The sequence below is a fragment of the Cryptomeria japonica genome, chromosome 1, assembly GCF_030272615.1.
Source record: "Cryptomeria japonica chromosome 1, Sugi_1.0, whole genome shotgun sequence".
Lineage (NCBI taxonomy): Eukaryota > Viridiplantae > Streptophyta > Pinopsida > Cupressales > Cupressaceae > Cryptomeria > Cryptomeria japonica.
The window spans coordinates 241,779,309-241,804,239 of NC_081405.1; the positions used below are offsets into that span (position 1 = coordinate 241,779,309).

The window sequence follows — 24,931 nt, forward strand, 5'->3', positions numbered from 1 at the left end:
CTCCTAACAATGGTTACGGATATGCAAAGGTCTAATCTCATTAAATTCTTTAAAGTTGGTTGGTGAGTATTGACAGTGGGATGAAGGAAATCCTTCTTTTAAATCATGATTTATTTATTAAATTCCTTAGGGGTATGTGCAGGATCATGGTGTGCCAAAACAGGCCCTTAAGTGGCAATGAAATTTCAAAAAATCAGAGTCATACAACTTGACATGAAAATTTGAATAATTTGTGAACATTATTTTTAAAATATGTAAGAAGAGAATATATATAAAATTGAATGTAGTTTCTAATATACTAGTTGTTTTTTCGAAAACAAAATCCCATTTGATGAAATTTCAAATTTCAATGCAGTGGTACTAAAATTTCAACTCCATTATCAATCTCTCTCTCTCTCTCTCTCTCTCTCTCTCTCTCTCTCTCTCTCTCTCTAAAATATGACTAATAAAATCGGATTGCTAGAGATGAGATTATTCTGGATAAGCTCAAGAACCAGTCTGATGCTCGTTTGGGTTTTGATAGGTGGGTATATGAAAAAATTAATAAAATGGAAAAAAATGCTAATCAGCAAGAACAACAGGGATCGAAAGGTGAAAGTAACCTGGAGCAGTGGAAAAAGGTAATGGATGAAAAAATGGAAAAGCTAGAAGTTTAGATCAACAAGCTAGAGGAAGGAAAGGTGGGCTTGAAGAACTTCTTGATTCTGATTCTGGATATCCTTAACTCTGTGACCACGAACATGGAGGAAATTTCCAAATACCTTGATGACCCTAGGCCTACCAAACTTGTTGTGGACCTTGATGTTGATGATGCTTCTACTGAGGCTAGGAATGTGGATAGTGCTCCTAAAGGTGCGGCCAAAAGGACTAGGGCAAGTATGAAAAAAGCTACCTTGGCCTCTTCCAAGGAAATCCCAATTCTTAGGGATAATATCGAAGAAATGCAAGGGATTACCGAGAAATTGGCTAATGCCCTTAAAAACATTATGTAATTTGTCTTTTTTCTATTTTTTGTTGGTTGTTGTTGGTTGTGTTGGGCTTTTGTGTTGTCTTTTGCCCAATTCTTTGTTGTTTTTTTTGCAGTCTGATCTGTCTTCTTTCTTAATGCTCTTATCTTTTAAGGTTCTTATGTAAAGGGTTTCGAGGTCCCTTCAAAACCTGTTTTTCCCATAATCAAAAACATAGAATGCTATTGCACAAAAGAAACTAGTAATCTTGACCACCTATTGATAAGGACATTGAAAGGTAAACAATTTTAATGAACACCTCTTACTATTTCCTTTGTCTTGAGGATAGTCAGATCTCAAGTATCCTAGGATATAAATTTTCTTGAAAAGAATCAAGAGGAATGTGATTACAATCCATCATTTTAAATATGGAACAATAATTCTGGAAAAGGTCATCTTTGTCCAGAAACTTCACAATGAAATTGTGTTGATTGAAAACATCATTTTTAATATATTATAATCTTATTCCTTAACTATGATACTAGATTTGCAAGAGAATATGGATAGTGAATATGTCTTTATGGTTGGTAGGATAACATAGTCATTTATTACATTGATAAAGAGAACCATGGTCTAGTGAAAGGATCGACATTAAAGATAGTGACCTCTTTTTCCTTCTTAGAAAGATTTGAAGACAACCTTGGTTATACTTGAGTAGCTAGGTGGATAGGATTAGAATTATTTTTGACATGTTAACCACTAGTGTATGTACTTCTTTTTAGTGGATTCCAATTAGATGGTACTATTCATTTTAGAGTTTGAAGAAGAAACCTTAATAGCAGAGGGGGAATGATTATTACAAGGAATGGAAAGGGGTGGTATTTAATCTTATACTCTAAATAGTTGCATTAAATAATAAGAAGGTTAAAGGAAAGCATGTGGTGGGTGTAGTCTGGATATCCAATCTAGATATCTATAGACTATTTTAGGTCAGTAGAAAGATCTATCTCAACACATACATAGTTGGAGACTGATGTTGATAGAATATACCATGTTGAACACAAATAAGTATTCTTATAGTGTTAGTAGTAGTCAAATAATTCCAACAAGGTAAGGTTACCCTAAAAATTCAAGCCACACAAGGATATGAAGCATCTTTTATATGAAAGCATTAAACTATCTCTCTACAACTTAAAGAGTAACAAGGATATGAGAATGCCATGAGCCAGACTTGATGATAGTACTAGGAAAGAAGAAAAGGAAACATCTTAATAGCATTTTGAGAAGTATCAAACATAACACATGTGAGGTCCAGTTGTTTTTAACCTATTCACGGCATCTTCTTTTGAGAAGAGCTCTCCTTATAAAATTTCCTATCAAAATAAAATGTTATATTCAATTGTATGCATTATCTAAATTAGGAATTTGTTATACGACGTCCACCAGATAATTAAATAACACACATTATAGAATATTCTAGGGGAAAATGATGAGGATACATTTTGAGTGGTGTTGTTACTCAAATCTACCAAGGCTTCATCACAAATAGAAATTCCTAAGTTTACATAGTTTGTGGCCATATAAATGACTATCAGAAAGGTCTACAATAAATATTTAAGAGTACAAAATTGTGGAGTGATATAAGATTGACAATAGACCAAAATATGATACAAACCCTAATAGAACTCTTTTTTAGATCTCCACTTAGAATCAATAACAAAACTATTTAACTTTAATTGCTTGATAGGAGTTACTACATTGTACCTGAACATATTAAAGACATTGATAGATTAAGCGTTGGTAGAAAGTAACTGTTAGGTGATCTTATGTACAGTTCTTCCTGCATGATATTTTGGCAAAATTAAACAAAACGAAACAAGGAGAATGCCATTCATACAAGCAAGAAAGTACAGGCATTAGGGATTCAAGCATATGATTAACTATGTTAGGGAGCAGGTGCTGGGGAAAAAACAGTTATTTGAAACAGTTTGAATGAAAGGAGTGAGAATGAACAGAAAAGAAATATATAAGCACGTATGTTACCATGTATCCAAATTTTAAGCATTTTCTAAAACAGAACATTTAAAAGATTTTCTCTAAGTAATATTTGCTTCAATCAAAAAATTGTTTATGAGGAAAACAAAGAACTGATATAGAGTTGTAATCGAGGTTTACTAAATCAATTGTATTGGTGATGTAGACTCAGCCTACTTTAGGCTCTTCTTTATTTGATGCTTTCCATGGTTGATTTATTCATTCACCTTGGATTAAATTTTCCATTTCGGGGATGCAGATATTACAGTTCCTAATCACTAAATGTATCTTCCTTAAAAAAACTATTGATGGTAGATGCAAGTTGCATTGGTCCTGGTTATCAGTCGGAGGCCAAGATTGCTTCAGCTTCCACTTCATATTTGAAGTCATACTTTTTGGAGTCGTCAGCAGGCCAGATGAATATACCCTCAAGCTTCCTTCTTTTCTTCAATTCTCTGCATGCGTCAAAGAATCCTTTGTCTGGTGTGAGGCCATCTGAACCGCTATCTGTACTGAAGCTGCTTAATAATTTCCTGCCCTTCTAATTAGAGGCTTGAGTGTCGAAGTACTCGAGAAATCGCTTGACAGAGGTACTCCTATCGTAGGCATATAACTGAAAATTCACGTAGTCTATGAATCGACCATATTTCCTCCACAGTGCCTTATTATGAGACTGCACGGGGCCTTCATCTTCAAACGGAGCAATGGACGCCATGGAGATGACCTTTTTCTGCTTCAGCTGCAAGATTAATTCCCCAATACACTTAGCAAATGTATTGGGATTGGAATGATCAAAATGCTCGTAGTCAATGTCGATGCCATCAAGATGGTATTGCTTGACTATCTCAGTGAGAGAAGAAACTGCGTTGCTAATCCATGAAGACACAGAAGATGGATTGAACTGTACAGCAGTGTTATCTCCTGTCACGTCACCGCCTAGGCTGACAGCAAATTTGACATTCTTATGCTTCGACTTAATCTCCAACACGTCCGCAGGGCTCAGATTTTGGGTGTCCCAGAAGACGTTAAATTTGCCGTTTGTTGGAGAGGGAAAGCTAGCAGAGCTGGTGTAGTCGATGGCAAATGACAGAATAAAATGGACCTCAATATTCTCATTGATCGGCACATCGGAGAATTTGACATTGAGGCCTTCGCCACCTATGTATTCCCTCAATAATTTGCCGTTACCACCTGCACAGAATCGTTTAGAAGTAAGAGTGAGCGTAATCAAGTCGCCAAACAATGTATAAAACCGAAATTAGCAAAAAAAGTGACAAAACTATTTGAAAACTTACACAGTGACGTAGGGAGAAATAACAAAATCAAGGAAACGTAGATCTTGATATAAAACTCCATGGTGCCTGGGAATTACTGATTGTAGCTTGGAAGTGGAGTTGTGTGAGCAGTTTCAAGAGGAACGTCTTCTTTTATAGGGAGATTATTGTTTGTCTGATGTTGCCTATTTTTTTATTTATTTTTACATCCCCATCTCCAATGTGCGATCAAAGGAAAAGACATGAGAGAGGCGGATTAGACGACGCAAATAATTAGAACATTGTGAGTTACTTTCTCGATTCATTTCTTTTCACTGTCTGATTGGGCGAGCAAGTATCTAGCAAAGATTCAGAAGAACTCTATTGCCAGGTATATCGCAAAGATACTATCAATCATAATTGTCGGTTGTGAGGAAGGAATCTTTATAGAGAAACCCAACACTATTGCCAGCCTAAACCTGTAAACAATAATTACCGGCTACGTCTGTTGTGAGGAAGGAATCTTTATAGAGATGGGGTACGGTGCCGTGAAAAAACAAACACTATTGCCAGCCTAAACCTGCAACAATGAAATTCGTTGCTTACGTAATTGAATAGAATCCAATAATGGAGCACATTCATCCTCTATACTATATGAACAAGAGCTGCAGTGCAGCGAAGTTCCTGCCAGCATCTGGCAGGGCAATTTTAAAAAATAGGGGAATTGACAATCTTGTCAAGTTTGCTGAGTTTGCCAATGCAGGTGAAACACATGCGTTGCTTTCCCCAACATAAAGAAAGCCTTCACTGTTTGAGCTACCAGAAACTTCTAATGACCATAAGCTACACATACTATCCACCCAGTAGATGCCAAGGACTTTTAGTCTCTTAAATTGTTTTGAACTTCTCTACCTGCTACATTCAGAAGGAGATTGTATGTCCATTATCCTAACTAGATATTCTTGGTGCAAGTGCTTCTTACTGGATAATAGTTTCATTTGTAGTAACAATTTCTAAACATCCTCGTAAATATCAAAAGCTGTCATCAAAAACTGAAGTTGACTCGATGTTACACAATATTACCTAAATCAATGGTCTACCAGATAAAATCTATTCCACTTTACAAAAGGAGTAAGATTAATGGGAGTAAGATTAATGGCCAGTCATTTTTTCTATAGTTGGCTGCCTAAAATGCTTGCATTAAATCTCCATTTGTTGGTAATTTTGTTAAGCAAGATCTTCAGACTGGAATCATGATATATAAATATTTTATCTTCCTCCAAATGGAAGCTCTCATATTTTGATAAGCAAGAGATCTTCAAACTGGAATCATGATATATAAATATTCTATCTTCCTCCAAATGGAAGCTCTCATATGACATCAATTATTTTGACTGCAGGTAGTCCAAGGATTTCAATTAAAGAAAAATAGGGGTGTAAAGGTGGGAAAGTATTTGTTGTCAATACACCTAGGCTAAACAAGGCTTAATTGTATATGTTGGTTAATAAGATGAAGTGCATACATAGGCTTTCCTCATTTTGTACTTTCTTTTAACTTGCCCATCGAGATTCGTTCAACAAATGTTTACATCTCTTTTTTCATTGTAATAACTTCAAATTTGTTGTTTCTTGATGTGTTTGATGTGTTTGTTTTCATTTAATCCAAGAAAATTCTATTTATAAATTGATCAGGATACTCTTGTGGATGTTTTATAGCCCATAGACTGAAATTGATGGTAGTCCAATATTTACCAGATTTTTTCCAAAATACTTCTGCAGGTGCATTGTAAGCTAGGGAGCTGAACACCACTGGAATTATTTAAATTTAATAATTAAAATGCACTCGGACTACTGTGTATTGCATTGAAATCCATTTTAAAATGATATGATAAAGTCAAGTTTGAAGCCCTATGTGGCAGGAAGTAATTTTAGACATGGACGATACCATCCCACTAGACATTGTAGCATTTATAAAAGTCCCACTAGACATTGCAGCATTTATAGAAGACAAATAATTAAGATGTAATTTCCAACTACTGACAAATTATAATATTTTGATCAACTCTTTTGAGACTGGGTTTGAGTTGCCTAGTGAGAATGCAATTATTCCATGTCTGGACCATTTGGACACTTAAGAGGTCTTGGTGTCTTTATGTACCTTGCTGATGGATGTTTAGGTAATCACAACTTTAAAAACTTGGATTTCTTCAAACCTTCTAATATATATGAAGAGTGGGATGTGACTGATATATGAATTTGGGCTTTTATGAATTAACTATCTATTATCTACCGATAAGAGTCTGATGAAATTGTAAATTCTAAATCAGACACAAAATACAAGTAGAATTTAAAAGACTTAAAACATTGTACAATTATGCGGGTTGTTTTTAATGAACAACATTCATCAATTTTATTCTTTTAAGCTTTTACAAAAATAGAGCAACTTTTCATAAGATTGTCATTAAATAGAATTAATTAATAAAGGATTGTTTCCTTTAAACCATAGCAAACTTACTATGTCATGTTGAAGAGTTTGAGGGAAATTCTAAACAAAATAATTGCTAAATGTAAACTAGAGACTATGAAACCAAATAGAAACTGTAGAGAACAATCTAATGCAGGCATTCACACCCCAATTTCCAACATAAATTTGGTAAGAACCTGACGGAAGGCCTCCCATCTTGGCTTGATACTCCTCCTGTCATTGTTCTGAAAGCATGACATTCCATATGCAACACTTTATCAAAGTTTGAGAAGGCCTATATGGGACCCTCAGTAATGAAATTTTTTATTATTTTAAAAGTCTTTTCGGCTGGCTCTTCTTGCTGAAAATATCTCTCCTATAGTAAATCAATTAGAGTTTCTTGAATGCCACTGAAATCATACTCCACACAAAAGACTTTGTGGAAGTTGGGGACGTCAAATAGGGAGCCTCAATAATCAAAATTTTCACCCTATAAAATTCTCTTCTACTATTTTTAGTTGTTGAAATAACTCTTTGCTTATTAAACCATTTACTACCATTCAAAAGCCATTACAATAATGTCCCACACAGAAGACTTTATTGAACTCTGGAAAAGCCAAGGTTTAAGGCTCAACAAACTTTATTGAAGCATTATAAAGCTCTTTTGTGCAGCGCATGGTCAGTAAAAATATTTTACCAGTATTAAATCACATTGAAGTGGTACAAATTCTCCTTCAATTTCTTACCAGAGTTATGTGCAATTACATCAGTCCTTGTCAACTATGAAGTGACATGAACCTATTTCCTATTTTATTGTGTGGAACAATCTGAAACAATTCACATTGTCTTCATCCATCTTTAAACTTCAGCTGAAACAACAATCCTTGAAACACAAACTTCGATTTGCATTGTTTTATCTACTTTTTAACATCTTAACAACCATTTTCTTTTTGCATTATACATAAAAGGGCATTTTTCAAATGCTCCAGTTGCCCTTCTTGAATTTATCCAGACTAAAATACTGTCAAAGAATGCTATAAAGAAAAATTAGCAAGGAAGTATGCTATAATAAATTTGGCATTGAACAAAAGAAACTTTCATGCTTTCACATCGCAAAAGTTTTGCCCGACCACTCAAATATCGTCAAAAACCATTCTTCAATCCTTTTGTTTTTAATGTTGTTCTCCGTTTGTCTATTTTAATTGTCTATTTGGTGAAAGTTATAAACTGCCCACTGCTGTAGTGTCGCCCAGTGAAGTCTCCTCTGCGTGCAGACATGCCAGCATATTAATTTGTGAACACCACGTCTTATCTGTATTCTACACCAGCTCCTGCAATGCCACATATTTCAAAACAGAACATCTAGGTTATCTCAAGTTCTCTTCCCTCGTCCACTGCACAAGCCTCTGACATGACATCGTAGAACATGCATTCTCTCTTATCGTAATTCACATTATTTTTCTGACAATTTGTTCCTGTCAGCTTTAGTCCAATCGAACAAGAGAAAAATGAATTTGAAATTTTTAAGGTTTAAAGAACATGCATCTTTTATTGTTTGAAGATACCTTTAAAATAAATACAAACAAAACTATAGAAACAGGGCAATTTCTCATTGGTTGCTTCTAATCAGATTAATCACGGGTTAGTGAAGACAACCTCCGCTATAGTTTCCTACAGGCAAGAACTAACTAGAAAGAGGTCTCTCTCAAATTCCATTGTTAAAGTGGTTGCACTATTTGACTAAAGACAAGGTTGGAAATGTATAGTATCAACCTTTTGTTTGTTGAATAATGCATGTCGTCAATTTAATTAAAACAAAATGGGAATTTTATCGTCATTAGATTTTGTTATTGGAATATATTCATAAATTAATTTATTTGGTTGTCATATTATTACATGTTGGAATATATGCTAATATATTATTTGAGTTTAAAATATCAAGATATTTTCAAATACAGTATAGTATATTGAAAAAAAAAAAAAGGCATCAAGTTATAGTTTGTTGGTCATATAACTTTTTCAAAGGTCATTTAAGCATTATATAGAAATGTATTATTTATGCTTAATCATATATTCTTAATTTTAGGTGATTCGGGAAACAAACTAATCTATTTTTGTCTAGTGAAATGCTTGTTTGGCCCTTGGTTGTACATGTGATTAGGAGTTAAATATGGGCATCTTGAAATTTTGAATCAAATTTGAATGAAGTCATAAAGTCGTGTAGTCTTACAATCCATGTAAATTTGTTTAAAACTCTTGACTAGATATTGTTTATAAATGAGATACCTAAAATCATTTTTTTAAGATTACAGTTTTGTAATTTTGCATTTTTCAAAATTCATTATTTTTTGAAGTTGCTTGAAAGCTCAAAAATGCATGCAATAGGTGGAAACATGGTGCTTTAAAATAATCATGCATGATTATATCAAATTCTCTCTCTCTCTCTCTCTCTCTCTCTCTCTCTCTCTCTCTCTCTCTCTCTCTCTCTCTCTCTCTCTCTCTCTCTCTCTCTCTCTCTCTCTCTCTCTCTCTCTCTCTCTCTCTCTCTCTCTCTCTCGCTATCTAAAAATATGACTAATAAAATCGGATATCAAATATCCAATTTATGTCATTGCCATTAATGTAGCAATGCGGCAATGGGAAAAAATTTTGGGACCACAAATTTTTACATTAAAATCAGATATCCAATTTTTGTAAATAAAAAAGAGCCTTGTGGGCCATTTTGTGGATTCCAACGGCCCACAATCTTCATATTTTGTTTTCTGTCGACGATCACAGGTTTTCAGATAGGCTGAGACAAATTTGTGCTTTTAGGAGATTCTTAAAGTCAAATCTTACATTGTCAATCATTTAGGAGCATAATGTTTGGAGGTAAATGGGGAGTAGTAATCATCAGAAGTCTAAACGCACAAGAAAACTTTCAAATGACCAAATTGAAATGTATAGAGAAAGAGATAGAGAATGTCATAGGAGGAGAAGACAAGGTATGTTAAAAATTCAATAAAATTATTCTTATTTTTAAATAAAAAATATATTAAATTCAAAACAATATTATTTAGTTACGTAATTTCCTACTTCTGCAATTATTATTCTTCCATGCAATCTTAGAGAAGAGCTTGGAGAAGAGCATGGAGATTGGATCAGAGAAGAGATGGTTTGAGATTTGTGAGGAGTTCCTAGGGTTCTAGGAAGGATTTCAGTTAGTTAAGATGAGAACATTAGTTCCTTTTTTCTCCAGATTTGAAAAAGAACTCTAAAGTAGTATGGAAAAAATTCCTCGTGGCAGGGAGAAAGAAATGGTAGAAGGAGATCATCTCAGGTATCCTTTCTAGGGAAAAAATTAGCTTCTTTTCCGAATAGTATACCAATCTTTCTTCTCTGTCCTTCTGGGATTCCAATAAATCTTCCTTTACAAAGAAGGCTTGGTTAGCTGATCATTAGGATATCCATAAGAGAAGAAATGAAGCTTTGAGGTCATCATATGGGTGGAAGAAAAATCCCTTTTCAGAGCCACAGTTGAATAACCATTTTCCTCCTGATTCTAGTAGGTTTGGGAATCCTAGAAACATTTCCTTTCGACCATACTTCCCTAACAACATTCTAATTTCACATAAGTCTCTATGTTTTCATCAATATAGATCTCGGGTTGGGGATAACTCCATCGGTTCAATATTTAGAAAGGTGTTCCCAAACTAAAATCATTTATGGAAACCTTAGAATCGCAACATATAGGATCCCAAGTTTTCTAGTTCTTCTATGGATCAAGCAACAGAGAAAGAAGTAGAAAAATAGTCTTTCCCATTGGTAAAAGAAATTATTCAAGAAGGAGAAGTAGAGAATGATCATAGGTCCTCTGCAAAAGTTCATATGGATTCAGCTAGCTTTGAATAAGGTAAAGAATTTGAGGTTGGCAATGGGGAAAGGAGTAAATATTCGAGTATTACACTTTCAAAATCTTCCCTCTCTCCTTAGATTCACAAATTTTTCCAACAAGCACTAATTTGTAAGTTTCAAAAACCTTTATTGATATATTTTTTTAATTTCATTGTGTATCAAAGAATTGAAAAGGAGTTTTAGAAGTATTTCTAATATATCAAGGAAATGGCTTTTTTGTGTCACATTTGGAATCAAAAGAAGAAAGAGACGTTGTTTTTATATTTTCCTTCTTTGAAAATAAATTCAAAAAATGGTGGCTGGCCCCAAAAGTTGTTTTCTGAAGAACCCTCCCTAGTTTGTCGTATATGCCACTTACCTGATTATATTTCTTCTTCATGCTTGGACATCAATAGTTCTAGCAGTTGAGTTCACTCTAATTCATAGCCAATTATTTTCTCCATCTCCAATAATTTTCAATTCATGGAGGATATATTTGAAGCTTCAGAGGTCTTCCTTGAAATTTCTTCTCCTTGTTCCCCTATAGCAGTTTCTCAAATGATTTTGAGGAACTTTGAGATTCCATAGGATAATTTTTTCTTAAAAGACTTAAGATATTCTTTTTCAATGTTGGTATGAGGAAGTCAAGACAAAATGTTGGAAGAGATAGATAATGAAGTGCTAGGGGAAGATAAAGGGATAAGAGATCAATATCTTCATCTTCAGATAGTAGAAGTTGCTAACTTAGAAACTGTAAATAAAAATTTACCTATTCTATTTCAATTAGTTGGATGAAATAACAAGATACCACTTTGTATGATCAATAGAAAAGAAGATTGGTTGCCTTCTTATTTCCCAATTCCATCAAAATTATACTAGAGGGAATTAATTTGGCAGAAATTTGGATAGAGGGTTGGAGAGGATTTTTCAGGGAAAGCGGTAAGGTAATCTATCTAAAAATTAAAATTACCTTCTAAACTTGGAAGGACTTAGAAGATAACAAGAGATGATTAAGTATAAAGGAAAGAAACTAATGAATTATGTAAAGAAGGGTTTTGAGATGAAAAAGGAAATTTTTCCTTGGCAAACCAGAGAATTTTTCCTAAAAATTGGTATTCAAGGCCTGGAAATGAATCTCTTTAAGAAATGGAGATTGGCTCAAACTGAGAATGTAGAAAGAAAATTTCCAAGGACAAGCATAAGGTTAATAATTCATTAAAAGATTGAGGAAGGCTCAATAAACCATTTTTTATAATTGACAAAGAAAAACCTTCAATCTGTTAGTGGAATTGTTCCTCGACCTGAAGTAAATGGATTGAGAGAGTTAGGGGATGAGTTCTCCACCTCTCCGAAAGACAAAAGTGGGAGGTGTATGGGCAATTAAAACAACTAGAAAAGGAAGTCATGTGGTGGATAAAATTCAAAAAAATTTATAGCTTGGAGTCTTATTTAAGTCGAAAGAAGGTTCGTGAGATTACAAGGTCAAAAAAATGTGTAAGGGTTTGAATTAGTGTCTGTGAAGAAGTTTGGAATGTTATCCTCTTTAGACTCATTTAGGAGGAATGATTATAGTTTGTCTTCGATTCCAGACTTCAATCAAAAGAACACAATCTCTTTAGAGGATGGTGAAGCTCCACCTGTAACTCAAACCTTCTCCTCTAAGGCTCTAGAGGTAAATAACTCTATCGAGGAGGGCTCTCCAGTCCCTGTCAAGTTAGCAGTTGTTTATTATTTTTTGAGAATTTCTAATAATCAATCTATAGATAATGAAGAATGTTAGATTGAAAAATAAACTCTTATTCAAAAAATTCTAAATCTTGAAGAGCCAGAGGAGGATGACATTAGAATATTAAAAGTTGATATAGATCAATTAGAAGTTATGGAATGCCCTAAATATAGAAGTTCCTTGGTTCTGCAAGAAAATCTATTGATAAAGATAAAACCAGATTGTGGTAAGTCTCCTAGTAGTAGGAGATGATGGAGATCATTGATAGAACACAAAAAATTAGATGGTGAAGCCAAAGATGAGAAAAACATTTCAACACTCTGAATCATAAGATTAGGGAAACCCTTCCTCTTGGACCAATGCATATTATTTCATGAAATTTAGGGGACTAAATGCCCCTAACAAACAATGTTCAGTAAAGAACTGTATTAAACTTTCAAAAGTATATAGAATTTCTCTAAACAAGAAGCCAAGCTGAATGGAGAACAAATGACACCATTTAAAAGGAAATTAGGAGTATGGGAAGTTGAATTTCTTGAAGCAGTGCGCTCCTCAGGTGGTCTGGCTCTGTTTTGGAATCTTGGAAGAGTTTCCTTTGTGAAAACAACAAGTAGTATAAATTGGATTAGTGATTCCCTAAGATATAACAATGGGGATGTTAACATAATAATTATTAATGTTTATAGGCTATTACAAAACAATGAGAAGTTAGGAATACTGAGGGGCCTGGACAAGGTTCTTCATTTGGCCCCTTTGGAAAACATAGTCCTTGGAAGTAACTTCAATGCAATTCTTCACATCTCAAAGAAAATTGGGGGCATTCAAAGAGAATCTCAGTCTCAACCAAAATTCAAGAGTTGGCTAGCTAGAAATACTTAATCAAAATAAAATAAAAGAATGGCTCTTTCACATGGAATAATATCAGGTTAGGATTTAACAATATTGTTGAAATATTGGACACGTTCCTCTTTAGAGGAGATCTTTCCACTTTTCTTTTTTTGTTTAAATCATATATTTTACTTTCTTTAGGCTCAAATCATTTCCCTATATAGTTGGATATTTTGGGAGAGTTAAAACCTTTAAACCATCCCTTTAATTTTGAGAAAATATGGACGAAGGATCCAAGATTCTTTGAGATGGTTGAAAGCTGGTGGAAGGAAGTTCAGTGTGAAGGATCTAAATTATATTTCTTTGTAGTCAAACGGAAATCTATCAAGTAGAAGCTCTTAAAATGGAACAGGGAAAATTTTCTAACCATTTTTTTAGTCAAATTAAAATTTGAAGAGGAACTGGATTCTCTGAACAAAGAAGTTATTCTACAGGGCATGGATCAAAACAATTTTCTTAAACAGAAGGAGCTCCTTAACTAGTATGAAGAGGCTTTGGCTAAGGAAGAGGTCTTTTGGAGACAAAAGTCTAGAGAAGTTTGGCTTGCAGAGGGAGATAGGAATTCAAAAAAATTCCACAACAATACCAAGAAGAGAAGGACAATTAATTAAAATTTAATGATTAAGGATGAGAAGGATATTATGATAAAGGATCTAGAGGAAATATTAAGAAAAACAGTGTCCTACTTCTATGAAATCTTAAACAATTGGTAAGGTTCAAATCTATCCTCACAAAAAGGAACTTTTGATTAAAATTTCAAGATTGATTTCAGAGTTGCGAAAAAAAAATTCTAACTATAAAATTACCATTTTGGGAAGTGGAAATATCTCTTAATAAACTGCATCCTAATGAATCTCCAAGCCTAGATGGATTTCCTACCAACTTCTTTCAAAAGTGTTGGCATTTTCTTAGAGTTGAAATGATAGAAGCATTAGAGGAACTAATGAATTTAGGATGAGTATTCAAGTAAATTAACACTTCTTTTATTGCTTTAGTCCCAAAGAAAGAAAAGGCTTTAAAATTAGATGAATTCAGACCTATTTCCATATGAAATATAATTTATAAGCTGTTGTCCAAAGTTTTAGCTAATAGATTGAATAAAATCCTTCCTCTTTTAATTTCTGAAGGACAAAAATTATTAGTTCTAGGAAGATCAATCATTGACGGAGTAATTGTTGCCCAAGAATCTATCCACTCAATTTAAGTTAACAAGAAACTCAGCATGCTGATCAAACTAGATATTAGGGAGGCATATGATAAAGTGGATTGGTTATTCATATGTAAATAATTAGAAGCTTTTGTTTTTTCAAAAGAATGGATTAATCTAATCTTTTATTATATTTCTATTCATTTTTTGGTCCTACTTAATTGATCTCCAATAGGATTTTTGAAACCTCTAGAGGTATTCATCAAGGAGATCCTATTTGTCCTTTCATATTTATACTAATGGTAGAAGCATTAGGTAGGTCTCTAATCAAATCTCAACAAGATGTATTTATTAGAAGAATTAAGATTATAAATGAATTTGAAGCTATCACACATCAACAATTTGCGGATGACACAATTCTCTTTGGGCAGGCAGAGAAGAGGGAAGCAATGAAATTTAGAAAAATTCTTTGAATCTACTCCAAAGCTGCAAGTCAACAGGTAAACCAGATCAGGTATGAAGTTTTATTCTTTAATATTAAACCATTTCTTGAGCATGATATCTTTTCTCTTTTCGGTTTTATGGGAGGAAAACATCCTTGGTCTTATTTAGGTCTAGCTTTACTAAAGGGTTTGAGATCATCCAATGTTTGGGACCCAATAGGAAAAAGAATAGACAAAAGGATGGAATCTTGGAAGACAAAATGATTGTCCTAGGAAGGAAGAGTAACTATGTTAAAATATGTTCTTTATACTCTACCTATCTATCTAATGTCCTACTTATCTCTCTATATTGGAGTAAACACTAAGCTAGTTGAGAAATTTAGAACCTTTCATTAGCAAGGTATGGTTGATAAAAAGAAAATAGCTATGGTCATTTGGGAAAATATTTGTAGGCCCAAAAACTTGGGGGGTGTTAGTTTGAGGAATCATCTTTGACAAAATAAAGCTTTAACATAAAAACTCATTTGGAAACTCTATAAGGATTCGAATTTGAAATGGATGAAAATTTTAAAAGAGAAATGTTTAGACGATTTGAGTTTAGAAGGGATCTTTATGTCTCAATATCCCCCAAAAGGATCAAGTGTGTAGAATTTTTTATTAAAATAAAGATAATTAATAACAAATTAGATCTCATGAAATATAAGAGATGGTCTCAAGGCTCTTTTTAGGTATAACTCTTTGGTAGGGTTTTCTGGCCTTAGACAAACTAACGAATGTCACAAGTTATTGAAAATAAAAATTTAGATTTTGAAAGTGAAAATTTTGAAAATGTTGAAAATGTTGAAAGTGATAATGAAAATGCTCAATATGTGGAAAATTTGACGTAGGAGGTGAAAATGTGGAAAATTTTGACATTGAAGGTGGAATTGTTCAACCAAGTGAACCATATGTAACACCTAATTACTTTAGAAATGAAGACGCTCTCATGGATGAAAGAAAAATTGCAAATCCAAGACCTTCAAGAACCCCAAAATGGTTATTTGAAATCGATGAGAACATTATTGCAAATCTTGAAGGTAAGAGGTCAATAAGAACCGTTCAGTTGTGGGCTACACAAATTTTTGACCAAAATTTTAGCAATAAGACATTGACCGAGCAATGCCAACTCTTTGTTCAATTGCTTAAGATGATAAAGATGAGACCATTGCTAAACAAATTGAAGATTCGTATGAACAAGAAGATGGAGAGAAATTCTATTATTGGAAAAAATCTATTTGATGCTCTCAATTCTATTGGAAAAAATACCAAAGAAAGAGATAAGAGAGTCGCTCGAAGAGTGATTACAACCTCCTTAGTAAGCCATCAATTAAGGAAGGATCGTCAAATGAGACAAACTTGTATTGATTTTAACATAAACTGTAAAACTTTGGATAGAGCACTTGCACGAAGACAAAGACTTGACGATCCACTTCAACAAGATACATGGGCTTTTGGTGAGAGGGTTCGACGTGTTGATAGAAAGTTGACTGACAATGTGAAGGAGGAGATTCAACAATTTTGGCACTCTAATTCTAGAGTGTCACCCAATGTAAAGGACGTTTTGAAATTAAGAATCGGCAACCGAGACCGCACACCACATCCCAAACATCAAGAGACTTGCAAGATCCATTTTTATGCCCTCGAGATGATGGCTGCTATTTCTATAGAAATGATTGTTTGAATGAGAAGTGCTCGGAATGTGGTGGGTTGTCAAAGTTTGTTTCATGTTTTCATGAGGGCAGCGAACACGAGTTTGGAAAGAATTATGTTGAGAAAAAAAGATATGAGACAGTGAAATATACTTTGAAGAGTGGAGGTGAAGGTTCTAGATGTGAATTAGTCTCAAGAGAAGTGAGTATTGCTGATTTTATTTTTGATTTTAAGGAGGATATTTTCTACAAGTATGCAAGGCACACCCATAGGTCTCAGTGGTTCGATCAATAGGTCAGGATGTGTAAGAACTTGCTTATCTATATTTTTACAAGTTAGGGCGCTCAAGGGAGGACACGGGTAGGGTATGACCCCGAGCGTTCGACCGCGTGGGGGTGATAAATAGGAGCATGAATAGGGTAATAATGCCTAACTGGACATGTCGAAGTCAACGGTTCATCATCGCAACAAGCTTTAATAATAATAAAGATATTTACTGTGTATGCAAGCTGCAATAATAGTAAAGCCTGTGGATATAGCCAAATTGATGAACCATGTTAAAAACTTATATTTATTTATAATTTCCGAGATCCCAATCTGTCTAATTATTTTAGAGATGCTAGATTGTACAAACTGAAAAGTGTTCCAGAATAAATGATTTCAAAATATTTACTGCAAACTTATAATTATAACAACATATGATACATTAAACTGTAATTGTAAATACAATTTTCAAATTGCTTTTAGAATTAGACTGAATGTTCGCTTATCAGAACTAGTAATTTAATCTTTTCGTGAAATTCCTAAGGGGGATTTATTTGTGCATAATAAATAAATATTTTCGTGAAATTCCTAAGGGAGATTTATTTATGCATAATAAATAGATACTTTCTTCTAAATTAGATATTGGACAGTGATAATGACGATGACCATGATTTCTTAATAGGTAAATGGAATTCTCATTTGAGATTTTTTTGGAAAGAACGTTACTTAGATTATAAAAAAAAAAAAACTCTTGATATAAATTTTTTTGACAGTAACGGTCAATGTCGCAAGAAACTGGGTTGCCGAAGGATTTAAAAAGGAACAAAGAAACAGAGCCAGGCTATAATTTAAGTCATGGTTCTCAAAATCCTACTAGTCTTAAGCTTGAACCGAATCTTTGATGGGACGCCCTTTGAAATCTAGGAAATATATTAAAAGTATGGAAACAAGTACATAAAAAGGAAACAATGTAATTATTATTCACCAGCCACTATCATCAAATCCTATTGTGCGAATCAGGAGCCCAAGATGACAGACTGGGATTGCTTTTCATATTGGAAGTCATTAGACTGCGAGCTGTCTGCACACCACACAAAGATGCCGTGGAGCTTGCCAGAGTCTCTAAGCTTTCTGCACGCGTCAAAGAAGCCATTCGCAGGTGACAAACCTCCACTTCCCTCCGTCATGAAACTAGCCAGCACTTTTCCACCGCTATAGCGAGACTCCTGAGCGTTGAAATAGTTCATGAACTGTGAGACGCTGGTGCTCGAGTCATAGGCATAGAATTGGAAATTCACATAGTCAATTGAATTGCCGTAGTTTTTCCAGAGTGCAGTGTAATGGGATTGTATTGGGCCGTCGTCATAGGGAGCGATGGAGGCGAAGGAGATGACATTGTTCTGCTTTAATTGCGTGATGAGCTGCCCAATGCACTCAGAAAATGTGTTGGGATCGGAATAGTCGAAATGCTCATAATCGATGTCGATGCCGTCAAGATGGTATTGCTGGATTATGTCAGTGAGCGAAGAAACTGCATTGCTCACCCACGACGACACAGACGATGGTCTGAACTGGACGTTGCCACTGCTCACGCTGTCTCCACCTAAGCTGAGAGCAACTTTGACGTTCTTGTGTTGAGCTTTGATGGCTTGCACGGCGCTCGGGCTCAGATTGTCACTATCCCAGAAAATGTTGAACTTTCCATTTGTAGGAGAGCTTCCTGACGGGGTGTAGTCGATAGCGAAGGCCAAAATGAAATGAAATTGCGTGCCGGGATCGATTGGTAAGTCAGAAAATTTGACATTATCGAACTCGGCGCCAATGTATTCCCTAAAAAGTTTCGTGTTCGCACCTGAAATTTAATCCGGTTAATAAAACAATAAGGCTGCTAAATTAATGTGGCAACAATGTGAAAACAATATATAGCGATGGAGAGGACCGAATACAAACGAGAAGAACAATCTCTTATTCCCCTGTACTTCAATAAAAATAGAGTACAGTTAGACACGTACCTATTGTAGTAGGCACGAGCAACGCAAGAACAAGTAGAGAAATCTTGAAGAATTCAGCCATGGCGTTAGGCGAAGAAAGAAAGCGCAGCCTGAGAGGATTGTCGTGAGAAATATGGATGAACGATTAGAGCAAACAGTCCTATATATATACATACATGGAATAACTTTAAATTATGTAGACGGTATTTGTCGCTATCACGTGATGTGGGACACTAAACTACATATTAGGCGAGGTCATGTCACTTACTAATAGAATAAAACCTTGTGTATTTTTAACTATTCTTGTGCTTTCAGAAGGGTTCAAGAGTTTGTTATTTATCAGGCAAGAAACATCACGATGGCTGGCAATTTGGTCGATGCGTTTTCTTAGCCTATTTGTGAAGGTTCCATTGAAATTCTGTTTATGTTACTCTCCTCACTTCGACAGACGGCTACGTGAATACATACTAATGAAGCGTAGTTGTGCAAGTTACATTTTGGCTTTCGTAAGGAACTGAATATTACGTTCATTTTATTCGTCTTTTGTATTCTCATCTTCGGAAGATAATGTCTATGTAGATGCCATTGCAAACAAAAAGCAATACAAAGCAATAATATGGATGAACCAACAAAATACACACCCATATTAAATTGCCGTTCACTGATTAGTTTCAAATTTAAAAACCAAATTATAATTAAAGTCGTGGAATTGAACATTTGTATGAGTATAATAAATTAAATTAAAATCTTTATTGATTTTTAAAAATTAAGAAAATATTGTTTAAAATTTTAAATAATAATTCTTATGTGTGTAAGAAGTTTGCAATACATCTTATTTTATCAATGTATATATGTCATATCGTATTCTTGTCGTGTTTTAGCTTTTATGGTAATCTTCTTATATTTTAGTTTTTATTGTATTTTTCTTATGTTTTAGTTTATTATATTCAAAAATTTAAATAATCATTCTTAAAGTCAAATTAGGTTTGTAAGAAGTTTGTAATACAAGTTATTTTTATCAATGTATAGAGAGAGAGGGGGGAGGGAGAGGGAGAGATATAGTTAGAGGAGGGGGAGAGTGAAAATGGGGGATAGAGGAAGAGAGATAGGTAGAGAGGGAGATATAGTTTAGCATATATTGATGGAGACAGAGATATAGATGGAAAGGGAGATTTAGTAGTGAAAGATGTGAATGGAGAGAGATGAGTGAGTAAGACTGAGGGAAAGAAACAAAGAGACATAAATATGGGGAGATAGAGAGAGAGAATGCGAAATATAGAGGGAGACGAGAGAGAGATAGACATAGATCCAGGGAGCGGTAAGAAGATAGAGAAAGAGGATGGAGAGATAGAGAGTTTCTAAATCTTTTTCAACCTCTAGATAGTTAAGATCGACGTAACAATAAAGTCAAAGTAAATCCAATCTAATTTAATTAATTTTTATTTATAAATTCTTTTGCCAATTATTTGATTTCATTTTCAATTGACCAATCTAAGATCATATTTATTTTGATAAATTATCAAAGTAGACATGAAAGGTAGATTTTATTACCTAATTTAGTAGCCATACGAAATCCTATTTTATTCATGTGTATGATGAAGTTCCATTAGAATAGTAATCATGCAAGATGAGAGATGGAGAATGATTGGAGCATTTTGTATTGTCACATTGGATATTAGATGTCATACTATTTGTTTTAATAGATTTTCACATGGTCCATTATAATTACAATGAGAGGAATATTACACTAATTGAATGAATTAAAGAAGGTATATATAAATAAAAACTCGATGCGATTTGAATTCCAACTCTTCTTTCTATATATAAATAATTTGTGTCATAGTTTGCTTTAAATTATAAATATTTGATCAATATTTTAAAAACTATGTTATTTAAATAGGTATAAAAGGAATATGGATAAATATATATTTATAAAAAATAAACATTTCTTTAAAATATTAAATAGTAAATTGTTGGATTTGCAAGAAAAACAATTTTTTTAAATAAAATTAGATTTACATAAAAAATTTAAAGGTACTTAAAATACCTTCTCAAATTAATTAATTAAAAAAGATATTTGATTAGTGATCAAGATAAGTTTCAAAAAAATTCAATAAAATTATTCTTATTTTTAAATAAAAAATATATTAAATTCAAAACAATATTATTTACTTACGTAATTTCCTACTTCTGCAATTATTATTCTTCCATGCAATCTTAGAGAAGAGATTGGAGAAGAGCATGGAGATTGGATCAGAGTAGAGATGGTTTGAGATTTGTGAGGAGTTCCTAGGGTTCTAGGAAGGATTTCAGTTAGTTAAGATGAGAACATTAGTTCCTTTTTTCTCCAGATTTGAAAAAAGAACTCTAAAGTAGTATGGAAACAATTCCTCGTGGTAGGGAGAAAGAAATGGTAGAAGGAGATCATCTCAGGTATCCTTTCTAGGGAAAAAATCAGCTTCTTTTCCCAACAGTATACCAATCTTTCTTCTCTGTCCTTCTGGGATTCCAATAAATCTTCCTTTACAAAGAAGGCTTGGTTAGCTGATCATTAGGATATCCATAAGAGAAGAAATGAAGCTTTGAGGTCATCATATGGGTGGAAGAAAAATCCCTTTTCAGAGCCATAGTTGAATAACCATTTTCCTCCTGATTCTAGTAGGTTTGGGAATCCTAGAAACATTTCCTTTCGGCCATACTTCCCTAACAACATTCTAATTTCACATAAGTCTCTATGTTTTCATCAATATAGATCTCGGGTTGGGGATAACTCCATCGGTTCAATATTTAGAAAGGTGTTCCCAAACTAAAATCATTTATGGAAACCTTAGAATCGCAACATATAGGATCCCAAGTTTTCTAGTTCTTCTATGGATCAAGCAACAGAGAAAGAAGTAGAAAAATAGTCTTTCCCATTGGTAAAAGAAATTATTCAAGAAGGAGAAGTAGAGAACGATCATTTGTACTCTGCAAAAGTTCATATGGATTCAGCTAGCTTTGAATAAGGTAAAGAATTTGAGGTTGGCAATGGGGAAAGGAGTAAATATTCGAGTATTACACTTTCAAAATCTTCCCTCTCTCCTTAGATTCACAAATTTTGCCAACAACCACTAATTTGTACTTTCAAAAACCTTTATTGATATATTTTTTTAATTTCATTGTGTATCAAAGAATTGAAAAGGAGTTTTAGAAGTATTTCTAATATATCAAGGAAATGGCTTTTTTGTGTCACTTTTGGAATCAAAAGAAGAAAGAGACGTTGTTTTTAGATTTTCCTTCTTTGAAAATAAATTCAAAAAATGGTGGCTGGCCCCAAAAGTTGTTTTCTGAAGAACCCTCCCTAGTTTGTAGTATATGCCACTTACCTGATTATATTTCTTCTTCATGCTTGGACATCAATAGTTCTAGCAGTTGAGTTCACTCTAATTCATAGCCAATTATTTTCTCCATCTCCAATCATTTTCAATTCATGGAGGATATATTTGAAGCTTCAGAGGTCTTCCTTGAAATTTCTTCTCCTTGTTCCCCTATAGCAGTTTCTCAAATGATTTTGAGGAACTTTGAGATTCCATAGGATAATTTTACTAGAGGGAATTAATTTGGCAGAAATTTGGATAGAGGGTTGGAGAGGATTTTTCAGGGAAAGCGGTAAGGTAATCTATCTAAAAATTAAAATTACCTTCTAAACTTGGAAGGACTTAGAAGATAACAAGAGATGATTAAGTATAAAGGAAAGAAACTAATGAATTATGTAAAGAAGGGTTTTGAGATGAAAAAGGAAATTTTTCCTTGGCAAACCAGAGAATTTTTCCTAAAAATTGGTATTCAAGGCCTGGAAATGAATCTCTTTAAGAAATGGAGATTGGCTCAAACTGAGAATGTAGAAAGAAAATTTCCAAGGACAAGCATAAGGTTAATAATTCATTAAAAGATTGAGGAAGGCTCAATAAACCATTTTTTATAATTGACAAAGAAAAACCTTCAATCTGTTAGTGGAATTGTTCCTCGACCTGAAGTAAATGGATTGAGAGAGTTAAGGGATGAGTTCTCCACCTCTCCGAAAGACAAAAGTGGGAGGTGTATGGGCAATTAAAACAATTAGAAAAGGAAGTCATGTGGTGGATAAAATTCAAAAAAATTTATAGCTTGGAGTCTTATTTAAGTCGAAAGAAGGTTCGTGAGATTACAAGGTCAAAAAAATGTGAAAGGTTTTGAATTAGTGTCTGTGAAGAAGTTTGGAATGTTATCCTCTTTAGACTCATTTAGGAGGAATGATTATAGTTTGTCTTCGATTCCAGACTTCAATCAAAAGAACACAATCTCTTTAGAGGATGGTGAAGCTCCACCTGTAACTCAAACCTTCTCCTCTAAGGCTCTAGAGGTAAATAACTCTATCGAGGAGGGCTCTCCAGTCCCTGTCAAGTTAGCAGTTGTTTATTATTTTTTGAGAATTTCTAATAATCAATCTATAGATAATGAAGAATGTTAGATTGAAAAATAAACTCTTATTCAAAAAATTCTAAATCTTGAAGAGCCAGAGGAGGATGACATTAGAATATTAAAAGAGGATATAGATCAATTAGAAGTTATGGAATGCCCTAAATATAGAAGTTCCTTGGTTCTGCAAGAAAATCTATTGATAAAGATAAAACCAGATTGTGGTAAGTCTCCTAGTAGTAGGAGATGATGGAGATCATTGATATAACACAAAAAATTAGATGGTGAAGCCAAAGATGAGAAAAACATTTCAACACTCTGAATCATAAGATTAGGGAAACCCTTCCTCTTGGACCAATGCATATTATTTCATGAAATTTAGGGGACTAAATGCCCCTAACAAACAATGTTCAGTAAAGAACTGTATTAAACTTTCAAAAGTATATACAATTTCTCTAAAAAAGAAGCCAAGCTGAATGGAGAACAAATGACACCATTTAAAAGGAAATTAGGAGTATGGGAAGTTGAATTTCTTGAAGCAGTGTGCTCCTCAGGTGGTCTGGCTCTGTTTTGGAATCTTGGAAGGGTTTCCTTTGTGAAAACAACAAGTAGTATAAATTGGATTAGTGATTCCCTAATATATAACAATGGGGATGTTAACATAATAATTATTAATGTTTATAGGCTAGTATAAAACAATGAGAAGTTAGGAATATTGAGGGGCCTAGAAAAGGTTCTTCATTTGGCCCCTTTGGAAAACATAGTCCTTGGAAGTAACTTCAATGCAATTCTTCACATCTCAAAGAAAATTGGAGGCATTCAAAGAGAATCTCAGTCTCAACCAAAATTCAAGAGTTGGCTAGCTCGAAATACTTAATCAAAATAAAATAAAAGAATGGCTCTTTCACATGGAATAATATCAGGTTAGGATTCAACAATATTGTTGAATTATTGGACACGATCCTCTTTAGAGGAGATCTTTCCACTTTTCTCTTTTTGTTTAAATCATATAATTTACTTTCTTTAGGCTCAAATCATTTCCCTATATAGTTGGATATTTTGGGAGAGTTAAAACCTTTAAACCATCCCTTTAATTTTGAGAAAATATGGACGAAGGATCCAAGATTCTTTGAGATGGTTGAAAGCTGGTGGAAGGAAGTTCAGTGTGAAGGATCTAAATTATATTTCTTTGTAGTCAAACAGAAATCTATCAAGTAGAAGCTCTTAAAATGGAACAGGGAAAATTTTCTAACCATTTTTTTAGTCAAATTAAAATTTGAAGAGGAACTGGATTCTTTGAACAAAGAAGTTATTCTACACGGCATGGATCAAAACAATTTTCTTAAACAGAAGGAGCTTCTTAACTAGTATGAAGAGGCTTTGGCTAAGGAAGAGGTCTTTTGGAGACAAAAGTCTAGAGAAGTTTGTCTTGCAGAGGGAGATGGGAATTCAAAAAAATTTCACAACAATACCAAGAAGAGAAGGACAATTAATTAAAATTTAATGATTAAGGATGAGAAGGATATAATGATAAAGGATCTAGAGGAAATATTAAGAAAAACAGTGTCCTACTTCTATGAAATCTTAAACAATTGGTAAGGTTCAAATCTATCCTCACAAAAAAGCACTTTTGATTAAAATTTCAAGATTGATTTCAGAGTTGCGAAAAAAAATTCTAACTAAAAAATTACCATTTTGGGAAGTGGAAATATCTCTTAATAAACTGCATCCTAATGAATCTCCAAGCCTAGATGGATTTCCTACCAACTTCTTTC

General features: G+C 33.7%; 1 protein-coding gene and 1 pseudogene across 1 annotated transcript; both read right to left on the minus strand.

Moving 5' to 3' along the window:
* Nucleotides 1-3,522: 3,522 nt before the first annotated feature.
* LOC131034157 (chitinase 1-like) lies at nucleotides 3,523-4,337 on the minus strand. The gene is made up of 2 exons (XM_057965547.2): nucleotides 4,277-4,337; nucleotides 3,523-4,172 (listed from the first exon to the last, which is right to left on the minus strand). Exons 1-2 carry the CDS (start codon nucleotides 4,335-4,337, stop codon nucleotides 3,523-3,525), a joined length of 711 nt encoding a protein of 236 aa, XP_057821530.2.
* A 13,407-nt stretch (nucleotides 4,338-17,744) lies between these two features.
* Nucleotides 17,745-18,801, minus strand: LOC131034156 (chitinase 2-like; annotated as a pseudogene).
* Nucleotides 18,802-24,931: the final 6,130 nt, after the last annotated feature.

Coding starts and splice junctions, on each gene's coding strand:
- LOC131034157 (XM_057965547.2), bottom strand. CDS start 4,337: ATGGAGTTTTATATCAAGATCTACGTTTCCTTGATTTTGTTATTTCTC. Junction 4,173..4,276: donor ATTTCTCCCTACGTCACTGT/GTAAGTTTTCAA, acceptor GATTCTGTGCAG/GTGGTAACGGCAAATTATTG.